This window comes from Oryctolagus cuniculus, chromosome 16, assembly GCF_051225735.1.
Source record: "Oryctolagus cuniculus isolate XC-2025 breed Fujian yellow rabbit chromosome 16, ASM5122573v1, whole genome shotgun sequence".
Taxonomy (NCBI): domain Eukaryota; kingdom Metazoa; phylum Chordata; class Mammalia; order Lagomorpha; family Leporidae; genus Oryctolagus; species Oryctolagus cuniculus.
This window is the reverse complement of record NC_142882.1, coordinates 78,457,497-78,474,540: the sequence shown is the minus strand read 5'-3', so window position 1 is coordinate 78,474,540 and position 17,044 is coordinate 78,457,497. Positions and strand designations below refer to the sequence as shown.

Here is a 17,044-nt window from a genome sequence, read left to right as displayed (position 1 = left end):
GAGCAGAAGTAGGCGGAGCCTGGTGAGAAAAAAATGCACCAACCGGGGAATGTCGGAAGTCAGGGACCTGAAATTTTCAGTGAAGACCCCCACTCTCCTCCTGATATTGACTCTGGAGAGAAAGGGAAATACCCTGCTGTTTGGGAAAGTTGCTTGCACGGATGTTTTATTTTCTTCTAGGCTTTTGAGCACGGTTAACAGATTTGAGTTTACAGTCAAAGGGAAGGTTTACGTTACACGCAAGCATGGTTCACATCAGACACTTCTTCTGGCTACCCAAAGCTGCAAGTACATGCACATTATTTTCCCACAAGGACAGACACCAGTACTCCGAGAACCCACTGCCTACATCCAGGAAAGTGCACGGGCCAGGAATGGAAACTGCACAGCGTCAGATGTCAAGCAGACCGTAGGGGTGGGCGCGCGCCAGCCACCCGCAGCCCCGCCACCCTCGCTCTGAGCAGGACGCTGACCACCTGTCGGCCAGCCTGCCTGGTGCCACTCTTCCGCCGCAGAGAGCGCTACCACACGTCTCTCCGGTTAGGCAGACGGCCCTGCGGGCGCGGGAGGCTCCACGTGCTACCGGACGGTAACAGGATCCCAAGCCCTGGTTGCAGGATTGGTCAGGAGTCCCGGTCTCCCGCCGTCCTGCAGCGAACCAGCGAACCGCAGGGCTGGGCCGCGGCGGCCGTGGGCGCCCGTCTGGGGTCCCCCGTGTGAGTTGCCCTAAGGACCTTCTTAGTGCTCAAGGCTCAGACAAGGCGGAGCGCGGGAACTCTGCCGAGAAAGTTCAAGGTCTCTGCTCCGTGGAGCGCGCGTCTCCCACCCAGTGCAGAGCATCCCCCGGAGAAAACGCAGACTCCGCTACTGCGGAGAAAGCGCGCCCGCGAGCTGTCCCCAAGGGCCGTCCCAGACGCGTGCATGCATTTCAGGCCTGGGGCCAGCGCGGGCGCGGCCTCCTGGGGACCCCAGCCCCCGCACGCCGCTCTGGCCCCAGCTGGGGAAGGAGCCCACTTTGCGCAGTTTTGAAGTTCTTGGGGGGAGTTGAGGGCCCCTGTTTCCTGCTGTGGTTAGTGTCCTCCTTTTCCTCGCTTTGCAAACAAAACCCGGATGTGACTTGGACGCAGAGGTTAAACCAGAAAAAAAAAAAAATCAAAAAGTCGAACTCGTGCGGGGCCCAGCCCGGCCGCCCCCCGCCCCCGCCCCCGCCCCGCCCCGCGGGCGTGGCAGGACCCGAGCCAGCGCCGCTCCAACCCGGCCTGGCCGCGCGCCCGGGCAGGCCTCCCGGGATTGGAAGCCCCCCGGACGCGGGCGAGGACTGGCGCGGCGGAGCGACCCGGGGGAGGCGAGCCCTGCGGAGCGGCGGCCGCAGCCGGCGCCGGGAGGCGGTCACAGCCCCGGGGCGGGCGGGCAGTGGCGGCCCGCGGTTATTTCTGGGCGCGCCCTGGTGCGCAGCGCTCGCAGCGGCTGCACGGCCCCCGCGCCCCCTGGGCCCAGCCCCGCGGCCAAAATGCCCGCCCTGCACATCGAAGACCTGCCCGAGAAGGAAAAGCTGAAGATGGAAGTTGAGCAACTGCGCAAAGAAGTGAAGTTGCAGAGACAGCAGGTAAATGGGCTGCTGCGGAATCTGCATTGGAGCCGGCGTCAGCATCGCCCGGCCAGGTCCGGGGACGCCTAGAGGGGTCTTTCTGTTGGGTTGATTGGTTTCTTGCAGTTTGTCTATGGCAGTGCCTAGGGGCTGCCAGGCGATGCGAGATCTCGGGGGGTAAAGGAGGGGAAGGGGAAGCCGGAAGAATGGGGACGCCGACAGTAGGCAGCTGCTTGCTCAAGTTCAGGGGCAGGGAACAGGCGAGGCAGCCGGGTTCTGTGGACAGTTTCCCTACTGGAAGCGGTGGTACTGGGGAGCCGTTTTCAAACACCACGTTTCGGAGCCTCCCAGCCGCATCCCCTGGGTTTGGATTTTACCAGGGGCCTGCAGCGGCGCCCTCAAACAGCCCGCCGGGCCCCGAGCACGGTGTCAGAACCTCCGCTTTTACGTGTGGATCTCATCCCTTTCTAGCGCCCAGTCTGTGTCGTATAAGGACGCCTCAGGGATAGAGAGAGTCTGCAGTGATCGTCGGATATCAGTAAACCACTGCGCGCCCACGGGTGTGCGTGGGATCCCGAATGTTCGACCCAGTTGAGGCTTGGCCGCGCCAGTGCCAGCCCAGGGCTCACAAGTCCCCGCCGAGACTTAGGGGCAGTTTTATCAGTTAACTTCCATTTCTTACCGGTAACAGGGCTTCCTTAAGACATTATTTCTTCTTCCTCCTCCTCCTCTTCTTCATCCCAGACAACTTGTGTAGGAAAGGGCTTTTGGATAGCTATTTGTTTTTCAAAGACATTAATCTTTTCTCCACTGCAAGAGAATTTTGAATTCATTTTATGTGTTTATATTTAACACCAAAAAAATTAAGAAAAGCAATGGAAATGATGCAAATGCTGTAGATAATCTCTCTGGCCTGCCTGCTCCGAGTTATGATAAATTAGTGGTAAAGGTCTCATTATTCCTGAGAGATGGGTTTTCCTTTTTGCAGTTCTTTTCTGAATGTAATCCTTCATCTTCAAATTCCTGCTTGGGCTGCCTAGGGTTTTGTATCCGGATGTCCCTTCTAACCAGGTTGAGAGTTTTGTAGCTTTGAAAATACTGTCAACGAGTTTAAAGGAAAAAGCAGAGTGACAGCACCTGATTAATCAACCTACTTCTCAAAACCTCAAGTCGCTCGAGCTTAGAAATGGCCAAGCCCCCAGTACAGCAAGTGTTGGACGCCTGACTTGGTGCACACACGGAGGCTTGGGGTTGTGTGGTATAATTACCTGTGCTGTAGGAAAATATTGTCCTATTGGGTGGCACTGTGCGGAATTTACAGAGAGAGAGGGAGAGGAATGTCTTCTGCTTATTTAAGTTTCAGTGGGCAGGGGAATGGAGTCACTCATTTGCAGTTTCTCCCTGCTGGGCACTGCATTCCTGGCCACACCCTGTCGGATCAGCTCCTCAATGCCAGAACCCACAGGTGTATGCCAGAGGGAGGAAAACTTTCAGGATATTCACAGAGGATAAAAGAAGAGGCCTCTAAGTCCTACTAGTAATTTGCAAACTCCTTCTTAGCCCCTCACAGGGAGGCTAACTGGCTGCTCACTCAGGGCTCACTCAGGGCCAGGGCTGAACCGGGTCCGTTATTCCATCACTGGATAGTTGGCTTCTAAGCTGTGAGTTCTGCTCCGGCGAAGGAGCCACAGTTCTTAGGTTGCATTCTGGCTCAAGGTCCCAATGGTTGGTCAAATGTGTCTTCTTGATCATGGAAGGAAATGCATCAGAAGAGCAGCTACCCATGTTGGGTGTGTGTGTGTGTGTGTGTGTGTGCAGATCTCTTGGGAAACCTCAGGAAGTCTCTTGTAGAACAAATCAGTACAAGGACTATGAATCGTATCCAGGTTATGGACACTTGTACCTCAGATTCTGAGAATTCGTTTAAAACATGCATGTGATGAAGGTAGCAAAAATTGTTAGCAAATGTTATTTGAAAAATGGTATTTGGGAAGATTTTATTTTGCCATATTTTAAGTCATGTAACTACTTCATCTAGTTTTAAATACCAGATCAGTGGGCTCTGCACTTACTTGAATGAAGAGCGCTTTGGGTTGCAGGGGATGAAATAGTAAAATTTCTGGTTTTTGTTTAGTTTTAAATCTCATCCTTTTATAATTACAGGTGTAGGTTTTATAATTATGCATGCTGTATTAACATAGTACTATCTGAACTTCTTTGTAAGTAAAAAATGACATACATTTTGAGATACATATACAAACTTGTTTTAATGATGACCATTTAAGGAGTTCAAGGTTACCAACCTGGATTAGAAATTCAGTGGGAACAGTTGCCCAGTTTTAATGTGTATCTTGAAATTTGCTGGAGTTTAGATAACTTGTAGTTCTAATTTCTTCCTAGTGATGCAGGCCTTCATTAAGACAAATTATTTTTTCTTTTCCTTTTTATTCCTTAAAAAAAAAAAAAAACTCACTCTTGCAATTTGCCTCAAAGGGTAGACTTCGAAGAAACTACTCAATTCTTTCTCTATTGCAGAGAAAATTTAAACTGATTATGTAAACAGAGTTTCAGATAAGCCTACTGTACCCCAGATAAGCCTTTTGTTATGATAATTGCCTTCCTGCTGAGGATGGAATTCTGAGCTGGGAAAGAGTGGGCAATTTGGGCAGCACCAGCTTTTCCAGAACAGTCTTTTCCCAAAGGCTTTATCATTTTGTGAAATTCCAGAATCGGGCACACACCCATAGTGAGAATGGTGGCTTTACACACCTCAAAAACACCTGGGGATTATCTACTCCTGCACCTGCTCATTAGCATGGAAGATTGCAGTCGGAATGTTTCAGTTCCTAAAATATTATAGACACATCATAATTGTTTTTTAACCCAAGAAGGAAATCATATGAGGTATGATGGATGGAAATTGCTGGGGATGACCTATTTAATGCATAGACTTTCCAACTTTTTTGACCATGACCAATAGAAAGAAATAGATTTTACATACCTCAAATCAAATTCATGCCTATATGATTTATACTAGAATAAGAGTAGAGAAACACAAAGATATACATATATGTATGTGTATAATTTTTTATAAGCTGGTTGTGCTCAGTTCTATTAATTTCACTAAAGGGTAGTACAATGTTTGAACAACTCTGATCCAATTCATTCTCTTTTATTTTTTTCCTTACTTAAGGTGTCTAAATGTTCTGAAGAAATAAAGAATTATATTGAAGAACGCTCTGGAGAGGATCCCCTGGTGAAGGGCATTCCAGAAGACAAGAATCCTTTCAAAGAAAAAGGCAGCTGTGTTATCTCATGAACAACTCCGGGGAGAAGCCTCATCCTCCTTGGAGCAGCTCATTTTCGGTTTCCCGCAGAAAACCACCATGCCTTTTAAGGAAGAACAAGCAAAACTTAAAGGAGACTTCCTTAAGCACTATAGAGATAGAGTTGCGGGGGGGGGAAAGCATGCACGCCTCTCATCTTTGCTCACTTCGCAGAGTGGCAGATGTAAAATTATGAAATTAAGGATGTTATTTGTGCTTGATTCGCCTCTTTTTTAAGTATATTGCTTGATGCCTCAAATAAAATTTTATCTTGGGAAAATGAGTGTCGTTAATTAAAAAGAGCTCTTTTCCCACACCCACATTTTTATCTCTTTCTATGACTTTTCAGGTGTTAACGATAGGTTTCCAAAAACTTGGGTTTAGAGATCAGGTCTCCAGTATGGCTCTCTCTGCTTCACAGATGCGTGCTGTTGAGTTCTCACTTCTGGAATATGTTTGATCTGTAATTACTAGAAATCTGAGCAGGTAGAATACCTGTAACATTGACAGGAATCAGATGAGTAGAACCAGGAACTGTGCCAAGCCACCTGGTTTATCCTCTAGATCTTGTTCAGAGTGTTCCTACAGGAGTGGCCTTGGAGAAGGGACCCGGATGGCCATCAGAAAGAGGCCCCGCCTCCCTGCAGTGCTGTGGCCCTGGGACCTGATAGTCCAGGCTGCTTCCGGGGATGCTCCAGCTCATGGCCTTGATCCTGCTCCAGTCCTGGGGTGTTGGCTCAGACACTTAGGGTTCTGCAATCACTCCCGCCACCCTTTCCCCCCAGGCTGGGGCCAACCAGGCCTCTTCTTTTCCTCCAAAGTCCTTTAAACTCCTAGGAATGTTAGATGTTGAAAACATCTGCATGAGATTCAGTATTAGACGGTTCGTTAGGATCTGTTGTGCCTGGCTTTGGACACTTTTTTGTTGTTGCTGTTGACTAGCAGAAACAGATGATCATGTGACTTTTGGAGTAGGAGGATTTATTTTGTTGACTTTACGATGCTGGTTCCACTGTAGGCATAATTATGCCTAGCAAAGAATCCATGAAAGAATTGCCAGAGAAGGAATTAAAAATAAGATTTTAGATGAAAGTACCCACCTTGGTACTGAAAGGAAACAAACCAACAGCAACAGCAGCTGTTGAGAAAGCTTAAGCCTAGAAAAACAAAACACAACTCCCTGAAATGAGTGTGAACAGCAGGGAGAAACCTTTTGTGTATAATAAGAAACCTTTCAGCCGAGTAAATAAGCTATGTTTTAGTTGTCAAGAAAAAGAAATAATGAATCTTGGCTCACGATAAATATTAGTTTGCCTTTTTCTCACTGATTTGTAGGGATTCTTCACAGGTTATAGCCATTCACCCTTTGTCAGTGCTACATATTGCAAATAAATGCCTTCTCCCAGTCCAAGGCTTAGCCTTTCCCAGTGACCTCAGCTTTGTGGTGCTAGCCTGTGGGTGGAGTACAACACCTGCTCAAGTCCTTTGGGAAGTTAACTGCAGCCAACAGTTCCTCAAAGGAAGGGACCTATCCTTTGAGCATTTTTTTCCCCTTTCCTGTCCACTAGATGCAAAGGAAAAACAAGCAAAACCCTTGCAGGTTAGCTCTGGCTCAAACTAGCTTAGTCAGTAATTTGTTCTAAAATTTTAAATGTGGCACCAGAACCCCTCTCATCTGGGTCTTCTGGTTGGACTTGCTGCACCTGACCTACCACACTGGGGAATGCCTGTGACCTACAGCAGTTCATAAAGTACATTCTCACCTTCTCTGAAGTCCACTTTCCTCTCTGGAAGGAACAGGATCTCCCAGGCTTTTGAAAAGGAGCTTACAGCAAACCCAGTGCAGGGACTATTTCCTTCTGTTTCCTGTCACTTTCCAAATGATGACGTCAAACGGGGTTATTGGGAGTCCAGGGGTAATTTTAGCCCAAACCATGATCTACTCCAAGATAAGACTTAAAAACAGTAATGACATATTTCTTTCAAGCACCCCCAAACAATTAGTATTTGGGGTGTTCTGCTACTACTAACCGTTTAACATTAAACACAGCCTGGGATTTAGGACCTTGGTGCCTATAAAGTTTTATGTTAAGGGGAGGTTTCATTTCTTTCTGTCACCAGGAAAGAGAATTTTGGAGAGAAGATATAATAATCCATCAGGCCAATATGATGGTTGAACCATTAAATCAAAAATACATGGGGGATGGGACAATTAAAACCCTGAATTCAAGGGGAAAATAAATAAGATGAAACAATTGTCGTAGGGCAAAACCAAGAATCCTTAGTCACACAGAACCCAGGACCACTCCAAGTTAAGACACTAGAGAATTTAGACAAATAGAAGAATAAGGATTGCATTTCAGAAAAGAAAGGAAATCTGGAAAAGGAACACAGATTCATTAAAGTTAGTTGTAAGTGGCCTAGTGTAACCATATTGTGATTCTTAAACCGAATATACAAAAAATATTATTTAACATATGATCCAAAACACAATGTTATTTTATACAAAAAATATGTACTGCTATATGATATAAATATCTCTATTTTCATGCAACAAAAATGTTCTGTTCTCTGTAATCCTGTAAAACACATATTAAATGTTTTTATTACATTTATTAAGACCTTAAACTTGCTTAATGAATGCATAAATGTACTTTAAAGATTTATTAATGACAATGAAAAAAATAGTATCTTCCTTAAATCCAACAATTAATTATGTATAATTAAATAGATTTAGGTGAAATTACTAAGAATCCTCTTTATTATGTAAATTATACACAGAAAACAAAGGAAATAAAATATATTGGCGTGGTAGCAATGACTATTATATTCTAGATACCCATCGTTGGAAGGAATGGAGAAACATAAAGAAGGTATCAAGGTTTAGATGATTTGTCAATATCTGAATTATAAATCCACTTATGCAGGGATCCTAGTTTGGCATTTATAATTGTTTATGCATAAAATTTTATCTTTAAGATTATTCATTGCAGCATAGCCCATGATAATAAAAGGCTGGCAATAATTCAGGTAGACTTACTCAAAGTGTAACACAGCCACACATGAACACTCTGCAGCTATAAAAAGGAAAGACGTCTCAACTTACAGTTAACTGAATAAAAGACAGGATGCAGAAAACTGTATATGGTACATGTTGTGTAACACATGAGAAAAAATAAGAAATGCATGTCTGTTGTGTGTAATTCGCTTAAAGAAATGGTGGACATTTATACAGGTGTGGAAGGATGAATTTGTCACAGTTTTCTATAGAGTTTTGATTTCTGGATGCTGTGAACATATTATACAGTTTAAAATGAAGTTACTTCAAAAATTACAAAATGGTAGCAAAATCCATATTGCCAGTTCAGGCTTTGGAGCATGAGTGTATTTTGTTATTAATGTCCTATGAGTCAAAAAACTAGATTTATAAAGTTAATATTACCTGAATAACAGCATATTTTGATTCATTAAGCTTATCCCCTTATCAAAGGTACTGAATTAGTAACAGATATGTGAGCATACTTCAAAAAGTTCATAGAAAATGGGAGTAAAAGAGAAATTTATTTTGGTGCAAAGAGTTTATGAAAAAGGTGAATTATTAGAATACTGCATGAATTTTTTTTTTTTTTTTTTTTGGACAGGCAGAGTGGACAGTGAGAGAGAGACAGAGAGAAAGGTCTTCCTTTTTCCATTGGTTCACCCTCCAGTGGCCACTGTGGCCGGCGCACCACGCTGATCTGATGGCAGGAGCCAGGTGCTTCTCCTGGTCTCCCATGGGGTGTAGGGCCCAAGCACTTGGGCCATCCTCCACTGCCTTCCCAGGCCACAGCAGAGAGCTGGCCTGGAAGAGGGGCAACCGGGACAGAATCCGGCGCCCCGACCGGGACTAGAACCCAGTGTACCGGTGCCGCTAGGTGGAGGATTAGCTTATTGAGCCGCGGCGCCGGCCAGAGTATTGCATGGATTTTAAACTTTGCACCAAGGGGCCAGCGCCATGGCTCACTTGGTTAATCCTCCACCTGCAGCACTGGCATCCCATATGGGCACCTGGCTTCGGATCGGAGTAGTTCTGGCTGTGGTGGCCATTTGGGGGGTGAACCAAAGGAAGGAAGACCTTTTTCTCTGTCTTTCTCTCTCACTGTCTAACTCTGTCAAATAAATAAAATATTTCATTAAAAAAAAAAGGCAGATTTACAGAGAGGCAGAGGCAGAGAGAGAGGGAGGGAAGGAGGGAGGGAGAGAAGTCTTCAATCCGCTGGTCCGGAGATGGGCCGATCTGAAGCCAGGAACTTCTTCCGGGTCTCCCACATGAGTGCAAGGACCCAAAGACTTGGGTCATCTTCTACTGCTTTCCCAGGCCATAGCAGAGAGCTGGATCGGAAGTGAAGCAGCTTGAACTGGCGTCCATATGGGATGCTGGCACTGTAGGTGGTGGCTTTACCTGCTACACCACAGAACTGGCCCCTAAATCCATTTTCACACAGACTTTTACAAGTCCGCTTTTTTCCCCCCACTGTTATTCTTGTTAATCTCCTCTAAGCAAGATAATCCATGAGAAATAAGCTTCAATGTCTAATGTGACAGAGTGGGAGACCAGGGATGAAAGGGACGTTATCTTCGATTTGATGGAGAGGCATGGTACGGTCACAGAAATAAACTGCTGTAGGAGGAGCCCTGACACCCTGCTCTGTGCAGCAGGCTGTCCTAAACAGGGGTGGTCAGGAAGCATCATCAGCATCTTTTCCACTCGAGCTTCATGCAGGCTAAGGGGCTGAACCCACAGGTGGTTAGCAACCATTCGCTGGCACTGGGAGACCACGGAGTCACTGGTGCCATTCCTTCCTTTTTCAGTTGATTCACACACACATTCGATGCTGATCGCCTTTTCTTTAAAAAAAAAAAAGTGACATTTAAGAGTGCCTGATTTTGTTGAATGTGAAAAATGGAAGGGAGGAGATTAAATAGGTGATTTATAAATTACAGAAAAAAGCCCAGAAATTACTGTGCAAAAGTTACACTTAAAGAAAAAATATTTTTATAAAATTCAACAGTCATGATAAGTAATTTCTTGGGTTTATAACTATAGATATAGATATATGTACATCTATTTATTCAACAACAAAAATATCTGAAATTCTCACTATGGAATTTCATAGACCTAGACCTAGGTACTTGTAGGTCCAAGGGATATAGTGATGAATTAGATAAAATCTTAACATTGTGGAATTTATGTAAATAATAAAAGTGAAATTCATAGAGTATATTATGATGTATAAGGTAGGATGGATAGGAAAGGTTTATGTGTCTTTTTTTTTAAAACTTATTTATTTATTTGAAAGTCAGAGTTACACAGAGAGAGAAGGAGAGGCAGAGAGAGAGGTCTTCCATTCACTGATTGACTCTCCAACTGGCCACAATGGCCAGAGCTGCACCGATCCAAAGCCAGGGGCCAAGGGCTTCTTCTGGACTCCCATGAGGGTGCAGGGGCCCAAAGATGTTGGCCATCTTCTACTGCTTTCCCAGGCCATAGCAGAGCGCTGGATCAGAAGAGGAGCAGCCGGAACTCAAACCCTTGCCCATACTTGATGCCAGCACTGCAGGCGACAGCTTTACCCTCTATGCCACATCACCAGCCCTGAAGAATAAATTGTTTATTAATATTTGGATGTTCCTATGAGATGGGAAGCAATTTAGACATTTGAAAACTATTCATTTCAATTAGATTTAACAAATGGATGAAAGTCCTCAAATGTGATATTTTATAGACAAATTTAGCCAATATTTTCCCTGAATTCTAGGAACTGGCAGATGAAACAAATGATAGTGACATTTGTTAGGTTCAATTAATTAAGCCATTGTGCACAAATTATAAGTGGGTTAAGTGTTTGAAAAAAGGAAGGATAATACATGATTAGAGGAACACTAGGACATTTTCCACTCTTCTGGTAACACTTCATGCAAGAATAGTTGCTTAAGTGAAGAAGAATTTGCAAAAATCTGAACTAAAGAAATTTCACATGTTAGACTGATTTGGCAGATCAAAAAGAATTATTAAATTTACATATGAAGCCGGCGCCGCGGCTCACTAGGCTAATCCTCCGCCTAGCGGCGCCGGCACACCGGGTTCTAGTCCCGGTCGGGGCGCCGGATTCTGTCCCGGTTGCCCCTCTTCCAGGCCAGCTCTCTGCTGTGGCCAGGGAGTGCAGTGGAGGATGGCCCAAGTGCTTGGGCCCTGCACCCCATGGGAGACCAGGAAAAGCACCTGGCTCCTGGCTCCTGCCATCGGATCAGCGCGGTGCGCCGGCCGTAGCGCGCCGGCCGCGGCGGCCATTGGAGGGTGAACCAATGGCAAAAGGAAGACCTTTCTCTCTGTCTCTCTCTCACTGTCCACTCTGCCTGTCAAAAAATAAAAAAATAAAAAAAAAATTTACATATGAAGACCAGAAAAAACCTACTAGTTGACTGTGTTCATTGTGTTCGGTTAAAAAAAAAGTCTCTGATATATTTTGACTATCCCATATCAATGACTTAAAAAAAAAAAAAAACAATGGATTTCTGATTGCTTATAAGTCTAGCAGTTAGCTTATCTCAGCCTGACTCTGTTTCACATGTTCATCTGCAGTCAGCTGGTGATCAGCTTGGGGCTGGCTGGTTAGCTGACTGTTGGTTAGAAGTTAGCTGGGGGCCGGCGCCGCGGCTCACTAGGCTAATCCTCTGCCTTGCAGCGCCGGCACACCGGGTTCTAGTCCTGGTCGGGGCGCCAGATTCTGTCCCGGTTGCCCCTCTTCCAGGCCAGCTCTCTGTTGTGGCCAGGGAGTGCAGTGGAGGATGGCCCAAGTACTTGGGCCCTGTACCCCATGGGAGACCAGTACCTGGCTCCTGCCATCGGATCAGCGTGGTGCACTGGCTGCAGCGGCCATTGGAGGGTGAACCAATGGCAAAAGGAAGACCTTTCTCTCTGTCTCTCTCACTGTCCACTCTGGGCAGAGTGGGTGATTGGGTCAAGCATCTTTCATTCTTCAATAGGCTTGGTTAGGCTCGTGTTTGTGGCATAATAGGCCATTAAGTAAAAGAGATTATATGCATAAAGATGTCTTAATGCCTAGGGAAAAAACTCGTGCACTATCACTTCCACTGAATTCAATTGTCCAAAGCAAGACACAAGTCCAACTTAGACTCAAAGGGAAGAAAAGCAGATGATTCCCTTTGGGTGGGAAAGCTACAGAGACATGGCAAGGGGCACAAGGACGATGGAGAATTAAGGTTATTTTCAGTCAGTCTGAGACTCTTATTGGGTAAGGATCTTCCCCTCAGTGCTTTGCTTTGCAAGCTATCAGGATGATCTTGGAGTATGCAGCAAAAGAAGTGCCCTAAGGGAAAATGGCACATTCTGATGCTCCAGACGACAACGTGAGTCAGGGCAAACGTTCACTGATCCAAAAAGGTGGATGGAAAACTGCTGTGAGAAAAGCATCAAGACGAGTTAGAGTTTTTGTAACTTGACAAATCCTCACAGCTCGTGTGGCAAAGCCTAGCTGTACTTAGGAGAAAATTAATTAATTCTAATTAGTTAATTAACTGAATTAATGGATGTATCAACTGCTGAAGAGGAAGGCTGATCTTTTTCTCATCTTAGAGTAGAAAGAACCTCTGCTGCATCGTTACCTCTTCATGCAGAGGGATCAGCTCCAATAAAACCAAACTCCCAGGGGTCCAAGCTTTATTCCTGTTCCCAACACTGGTCAATCAGTCTGGGGAGGGGGACTGTTACAATCCGCTAACCCAGGCAATATATTTTTTAAAGATTTATTTATTTATTTGAAAGGCAGAGTTACAGAGAGGTAGAGGTAGAGAGAGGGAGAGGTCTTCCATCTAATGGCTCACTCCCCAGTTGGCCACAACAGCCAGAGCTGTGCCTCTCCAAAGCCAGGAGCCAGAAGCTTTCTCCAGGTCTCCCACATGGGTGCAGGGGCCCAAGCACTTGGGCCATCTTCTACTGCTTTCCCAGGCCATAGCAGAGAGCTGGATTGGAAGAGAAGCAGCTGGGTCTCGGACCAGCGCCTATACACTGCAGACGGCAGTGTTACCTGCTGTGCACAACGTGGGCCCCGTAACCCAGACAATATTTCAGAGATTACTGTATTGGGGCCTGCTGTCTTCCATCAGTCTTAGCTAGGTCTCTGGGTCTGCCTAGATTTCTTTCCAGTCTTTTCCTAGTATTCAGTCTAACATGGCAGAGATGAGAGATGCCCAGAAAACGTGGGTTTGCTGTTTAATGTAGTCCGCACTTCCTAAGTCTGCTCCTGTTGCAGCTGTTCTGTCTACTCGGTCTGAATTTGGACTGTAGAAGCTCACAGAGTGGTATTTCTTTGGATGTGTGTCTGCGTGGGAAGGTTTGGTTTTGCTTTGCCTTGGCACAGTACGTTTCTCTCCTTATCACTGAACTCTCTCCCCTTCACCCTGATCAGTATTTCATAGGCTTCTGATTCCTTTTACTATGACAAAGTTTTCTCTCATAGTTATTCATATTTTGCTATAGTTGAAGGACACAGTTTATCTCAAAGGGATGAAGTTTGCTAATATTTTTTGATTAATGAGTAACACAAACAGAGGCTTGAGGATAAACAAATCATGTGCTTAAAGCATCCCACAACCTTAGTGTATCCATTGACTTGGTAGCTGACCCAGGCAATATGAGATTCTTTTACCCATTTTCAAAGAATGGTTCTCAAAACAGTATTTCAGACCACTTTTGAAAAATTTGCATGGGTGACTGGATGGAATCTAAAATTTATAAGATTATCGTCCATTTGTATGAACTAAAAAGTGGGTAGTATAGGTATTGGTTCATTTGTCTTATATTAGAAGGGATGTAAGATAAATGTACTTTACTGAAGTCATAAATCATAATGATATACCAAATAAGAAGTCACCATACTTTTTCTGTAAAGGGCCAGACAGTAAAGATTTTATTCTTTGTAGGTCTATCTCTGCAGCAAGTATTTCAGTAGAAAAAATTTTAAAAAACCACAGACAGTACATACAAAACCGATGAGCATAACTATGTCCTAAAAAGAAAAACAGTTCTAATAAAAGTGAGCAGAAGGTTGGATTTGGCTCCCAGGCCACAGTCTGCTGACCCCTCCTCTAGCTTAATGGTTTTGAAAATATATGCTAGCCATTATTAGTGGATTTAGCAAAATGCGACCAATAGTTTGAATCAAGTAAAAATAAAGTATCAGCATACATTCCACTAAGTAAGAGAGTAGGTATTCGTCTTACTAAATATGAGCTCAAATCAATATGTAATTTTTTGGTAGCTTCCCAATAAAAATTGGAAGGCTGCTGGACAAGAATGTCAGAACTGGAGGTCTAGTTTTGGTGGTGCATGTGGACTTACACTTGCCCCGAGAGAGGTCTGGCTTTTGCATCTGGCTCCTGGGAGGTAATCTGTAAGCCCTTTGGATGTCTTGCCTCATAAGAGTGTTGTTTCCTTGGGGAATTCGGACCATAAGAGAGCCTATCCTGCCCTATCAACTTGGTGCAGACCATGGCCAGTAGACCAGTAAGCCCCATTGAGGACTGTGGATACCCAGGTTTAAGTGAACTTCCCCGGGGGTTTAGGCTCCTTGTTTGAGTCACCCAGTGTTTCTGAGACAGCAGCACTGCCCTGGACTCCATAGTGAGAGGATGCCTGGAAGCTCTGTGCTTAGAACTTTCTTGGGGGGCCTGCGCTGTGGCGCAGGGGGTTAAAGCCCTGGCTTGAGGTGCCAGCATCCCATATGGGTGCCAGGTCTAGTCCCAGCTGCTCCTCTTCTGATCCAGCTCTCTGCTATGGCCTGGGAAAGTAATAGTAGATGGCCCAGGTCCTTGAGCTCCTGCACCCGCGTGGGAGACCCAGAGGAAGCTCCTGGCTCCTGGCTTCTGGTCATTGCAGCTCCAGCTGTTGCAGCCATCTGGGCAATGAACCAGCAGATGGAAGACCTCTCTCTCTGTATCTACCTCTCTCTGTAACTCTGTCTTTCAAATAAATAAAATAAATCTTTAAAAAAAGTACTTTCTTGGACTCTGTCCCATGCATCACTTGATTTTAACAGGTACCCTTTAGCTTAGTCACCTGTAGCCATGAGTACAACATCTTTCACTGAGTTCTGAATCCTTCTCACGCATCAGTGACTCTAAGGCAGTCTTGGGCAATGTCAAACTTCTAATTGGAAACCACAAGTCAGTGACCTTTACAAAGGTTGCACAGCAATTTAGTGGCAAGGCCACAACAAGAGTACAAGGATTATGGTCCTCACGTTGGGAGGTTTCTTCCAGCTCTTTTGCTTCTTTGTGGTGTTTTCCAAGAGTTGTTGAGTGTTTCTGATTTTGTGCCAAGGGCTTGGTACACATTGTCTTTTTTAAATGAATTAATTCATTTGAAAGGCAGAGTTACAGAGAGAGGTACACATTATTTTATTTTGTCCTTACAAGAATCCAAATATATGCGCGCGCCCACACACACACACACACACACACACAGTAGGAGCTTAGATAGATTTTCCTAAGTCACAGAGGTTTTAAATGGTGGAACAAGAATGTAAAGCCAGGCATTCTGAATCAACCTGAATCCTTATTTCTTCACTGATTAATATTATTTCCTTGGAGTTTATACATTGTACTCTTTAAGGTAGTTCAGTTTAATTCTTTTGACTTGAAACCATCAGGTTACCTGGTGTACATAACAAAACTGCATCATAAGCATCATTTGTGTTCCCTTTGGTATTTGATGTAGTTAACCCTTAATAAAGAGAGGTTGGATTAATGAACGAAGATCAGATATACAGGGTTAGAATCCCAGGTATTGTATTGTATTGCATTGCATATTTGTCTTCCACATTATTCTTGACATCTTGCCTTTCTCTCTCCCACCCCTCTTCTTTCTCTTACTTCCTCTTATTCTCACATCACGTCCATCATCATCTTTACTGTTCTTATTATAGAAACATGGTTAGACTAACCACAGTTTCCTATGTTTCCTAAAAGCTGAATTAAGCCAAAATTTCTGCTGAATGGGGTATTTGGTTGGACTTTAAACAGATTATTTCTTTTATTCTTTCTCAGAGGGTTTTACTGCTGTACAATACAACATGAATTTTCTATTTTTCCCTTCAGATACTTAAATAAGTATATCCAGATGAAATCTGGAACTAGGAAGAAATGGAAAAAATGGGTACAGGATAACTTCTAATAGTATTATTTATCAGGCACTTAAATCTGAAATCAGAGGACTATTCTGACTACATAATTCATATATGAGACACTTAAAGTGTCTATAGGAGAATTCTCTTTTGATATAAAATACTTGCGTTCTTTTTCCAGTCTTGTTTGTAACTTATAGTTTAGGACATTCACCCATTGAGTTACCAGTGGAAAGAAGAAACATGTTTTTCTGCTCCTCCCCAGCTTAATGTTCTGAAAAAAAAAAAAAAAAAAAAAAACTGGATGTCTGGGGATGAATGAGCTAACAAGTGATAAGTAAACACAACATTGATAGAGATTCCAATTTGTATGAAGTTTTGATGCTTCTATGCATGATCACCTCATTTCATTTGACTCCGAGAAGTAAACTGAATAAGTACAGAACCCCATGACTTATTTTCATTCTCAAGATGAGAAAATTAAGCCCTAGGGTTAGGGATTTCCCATTGTAATACTTTCAGTCTGATCTTGCAACTTTAAACCCATGTTTCTCCCACTACACACTGTCTTTACCTTGTTTAAATAAGTGTCCTCAGCATGCTATTTTTTCCTCAAATACACATTTCCTTAAACCAACAGGCCCTAGCTTGTAATATATAAGTGTCTAGGCAAATGAGTTTCAGAAGTCAGTTTACATCTGAAATGTAGTTTAAAATACAGTGTGTATTTGCTCTGCACTCTACGTATAAGACAATCTACCTGGTTCATTTCAAAACCATGGATAAGCCAAAAACGAATTCTTTTTCTTTAGAGAAACACTGCCTATATCCTGCCCTGTAGGAAAGGGATTGCTCTGGGCCTTAAGTTTTGAACATGTTGCTGCTTCACTGCATTGAAGCTTCCAGAACGTTCATAGCACTTGACTTCCACTGTGCCCAGTCTACTG

General features: G+C 44.2%; 1 protein-coding gene across 1 annotated transcript; it reads left to right on the top strand.

The window, feature by feature from the left end:
• Positions 1–1,219: 1,219 nt before the first annotated feature.
• Positions 1,220–5,194, top strand: GNG11 (G protein subunit gamma 11). Its single transcript, XM_002713802.6, has 2 exons — positions 1,220–1,606; positions 4,782–5,194. Exons 1-2 carry the CDS (start codon positions 1,511–1,513, stop codon positions 4,905–4,907), a joined length of 222 nt encoding a protein of 73 aa, XP_002713848.1. The 5' UTR covers positions 1,220–1,510; the 3' UTR covers positions 4,908–5,194.
• The last annotated feature ends 11,850 nt before the right edge of the window (positions 5,195–17,044 follow it).

Excerpts from the sequence above, each read along its gene's own strand:
- GNG11 (XM_002713802.6), top strand. The coding sequence starts at position 1,511 with ATGCCCGCCCTGCACATCGAAGACCTGCCCGAGAAGGAAAAGCTGAAG. Across the intron at positions 1,607-4,781 it reads TGAAGTTGCAGAGACAGCAG|GTGTCTAAATGTTCTGAAGA; the intron begins GTAAATGGGCTG and ends TCCTTACTTAAG.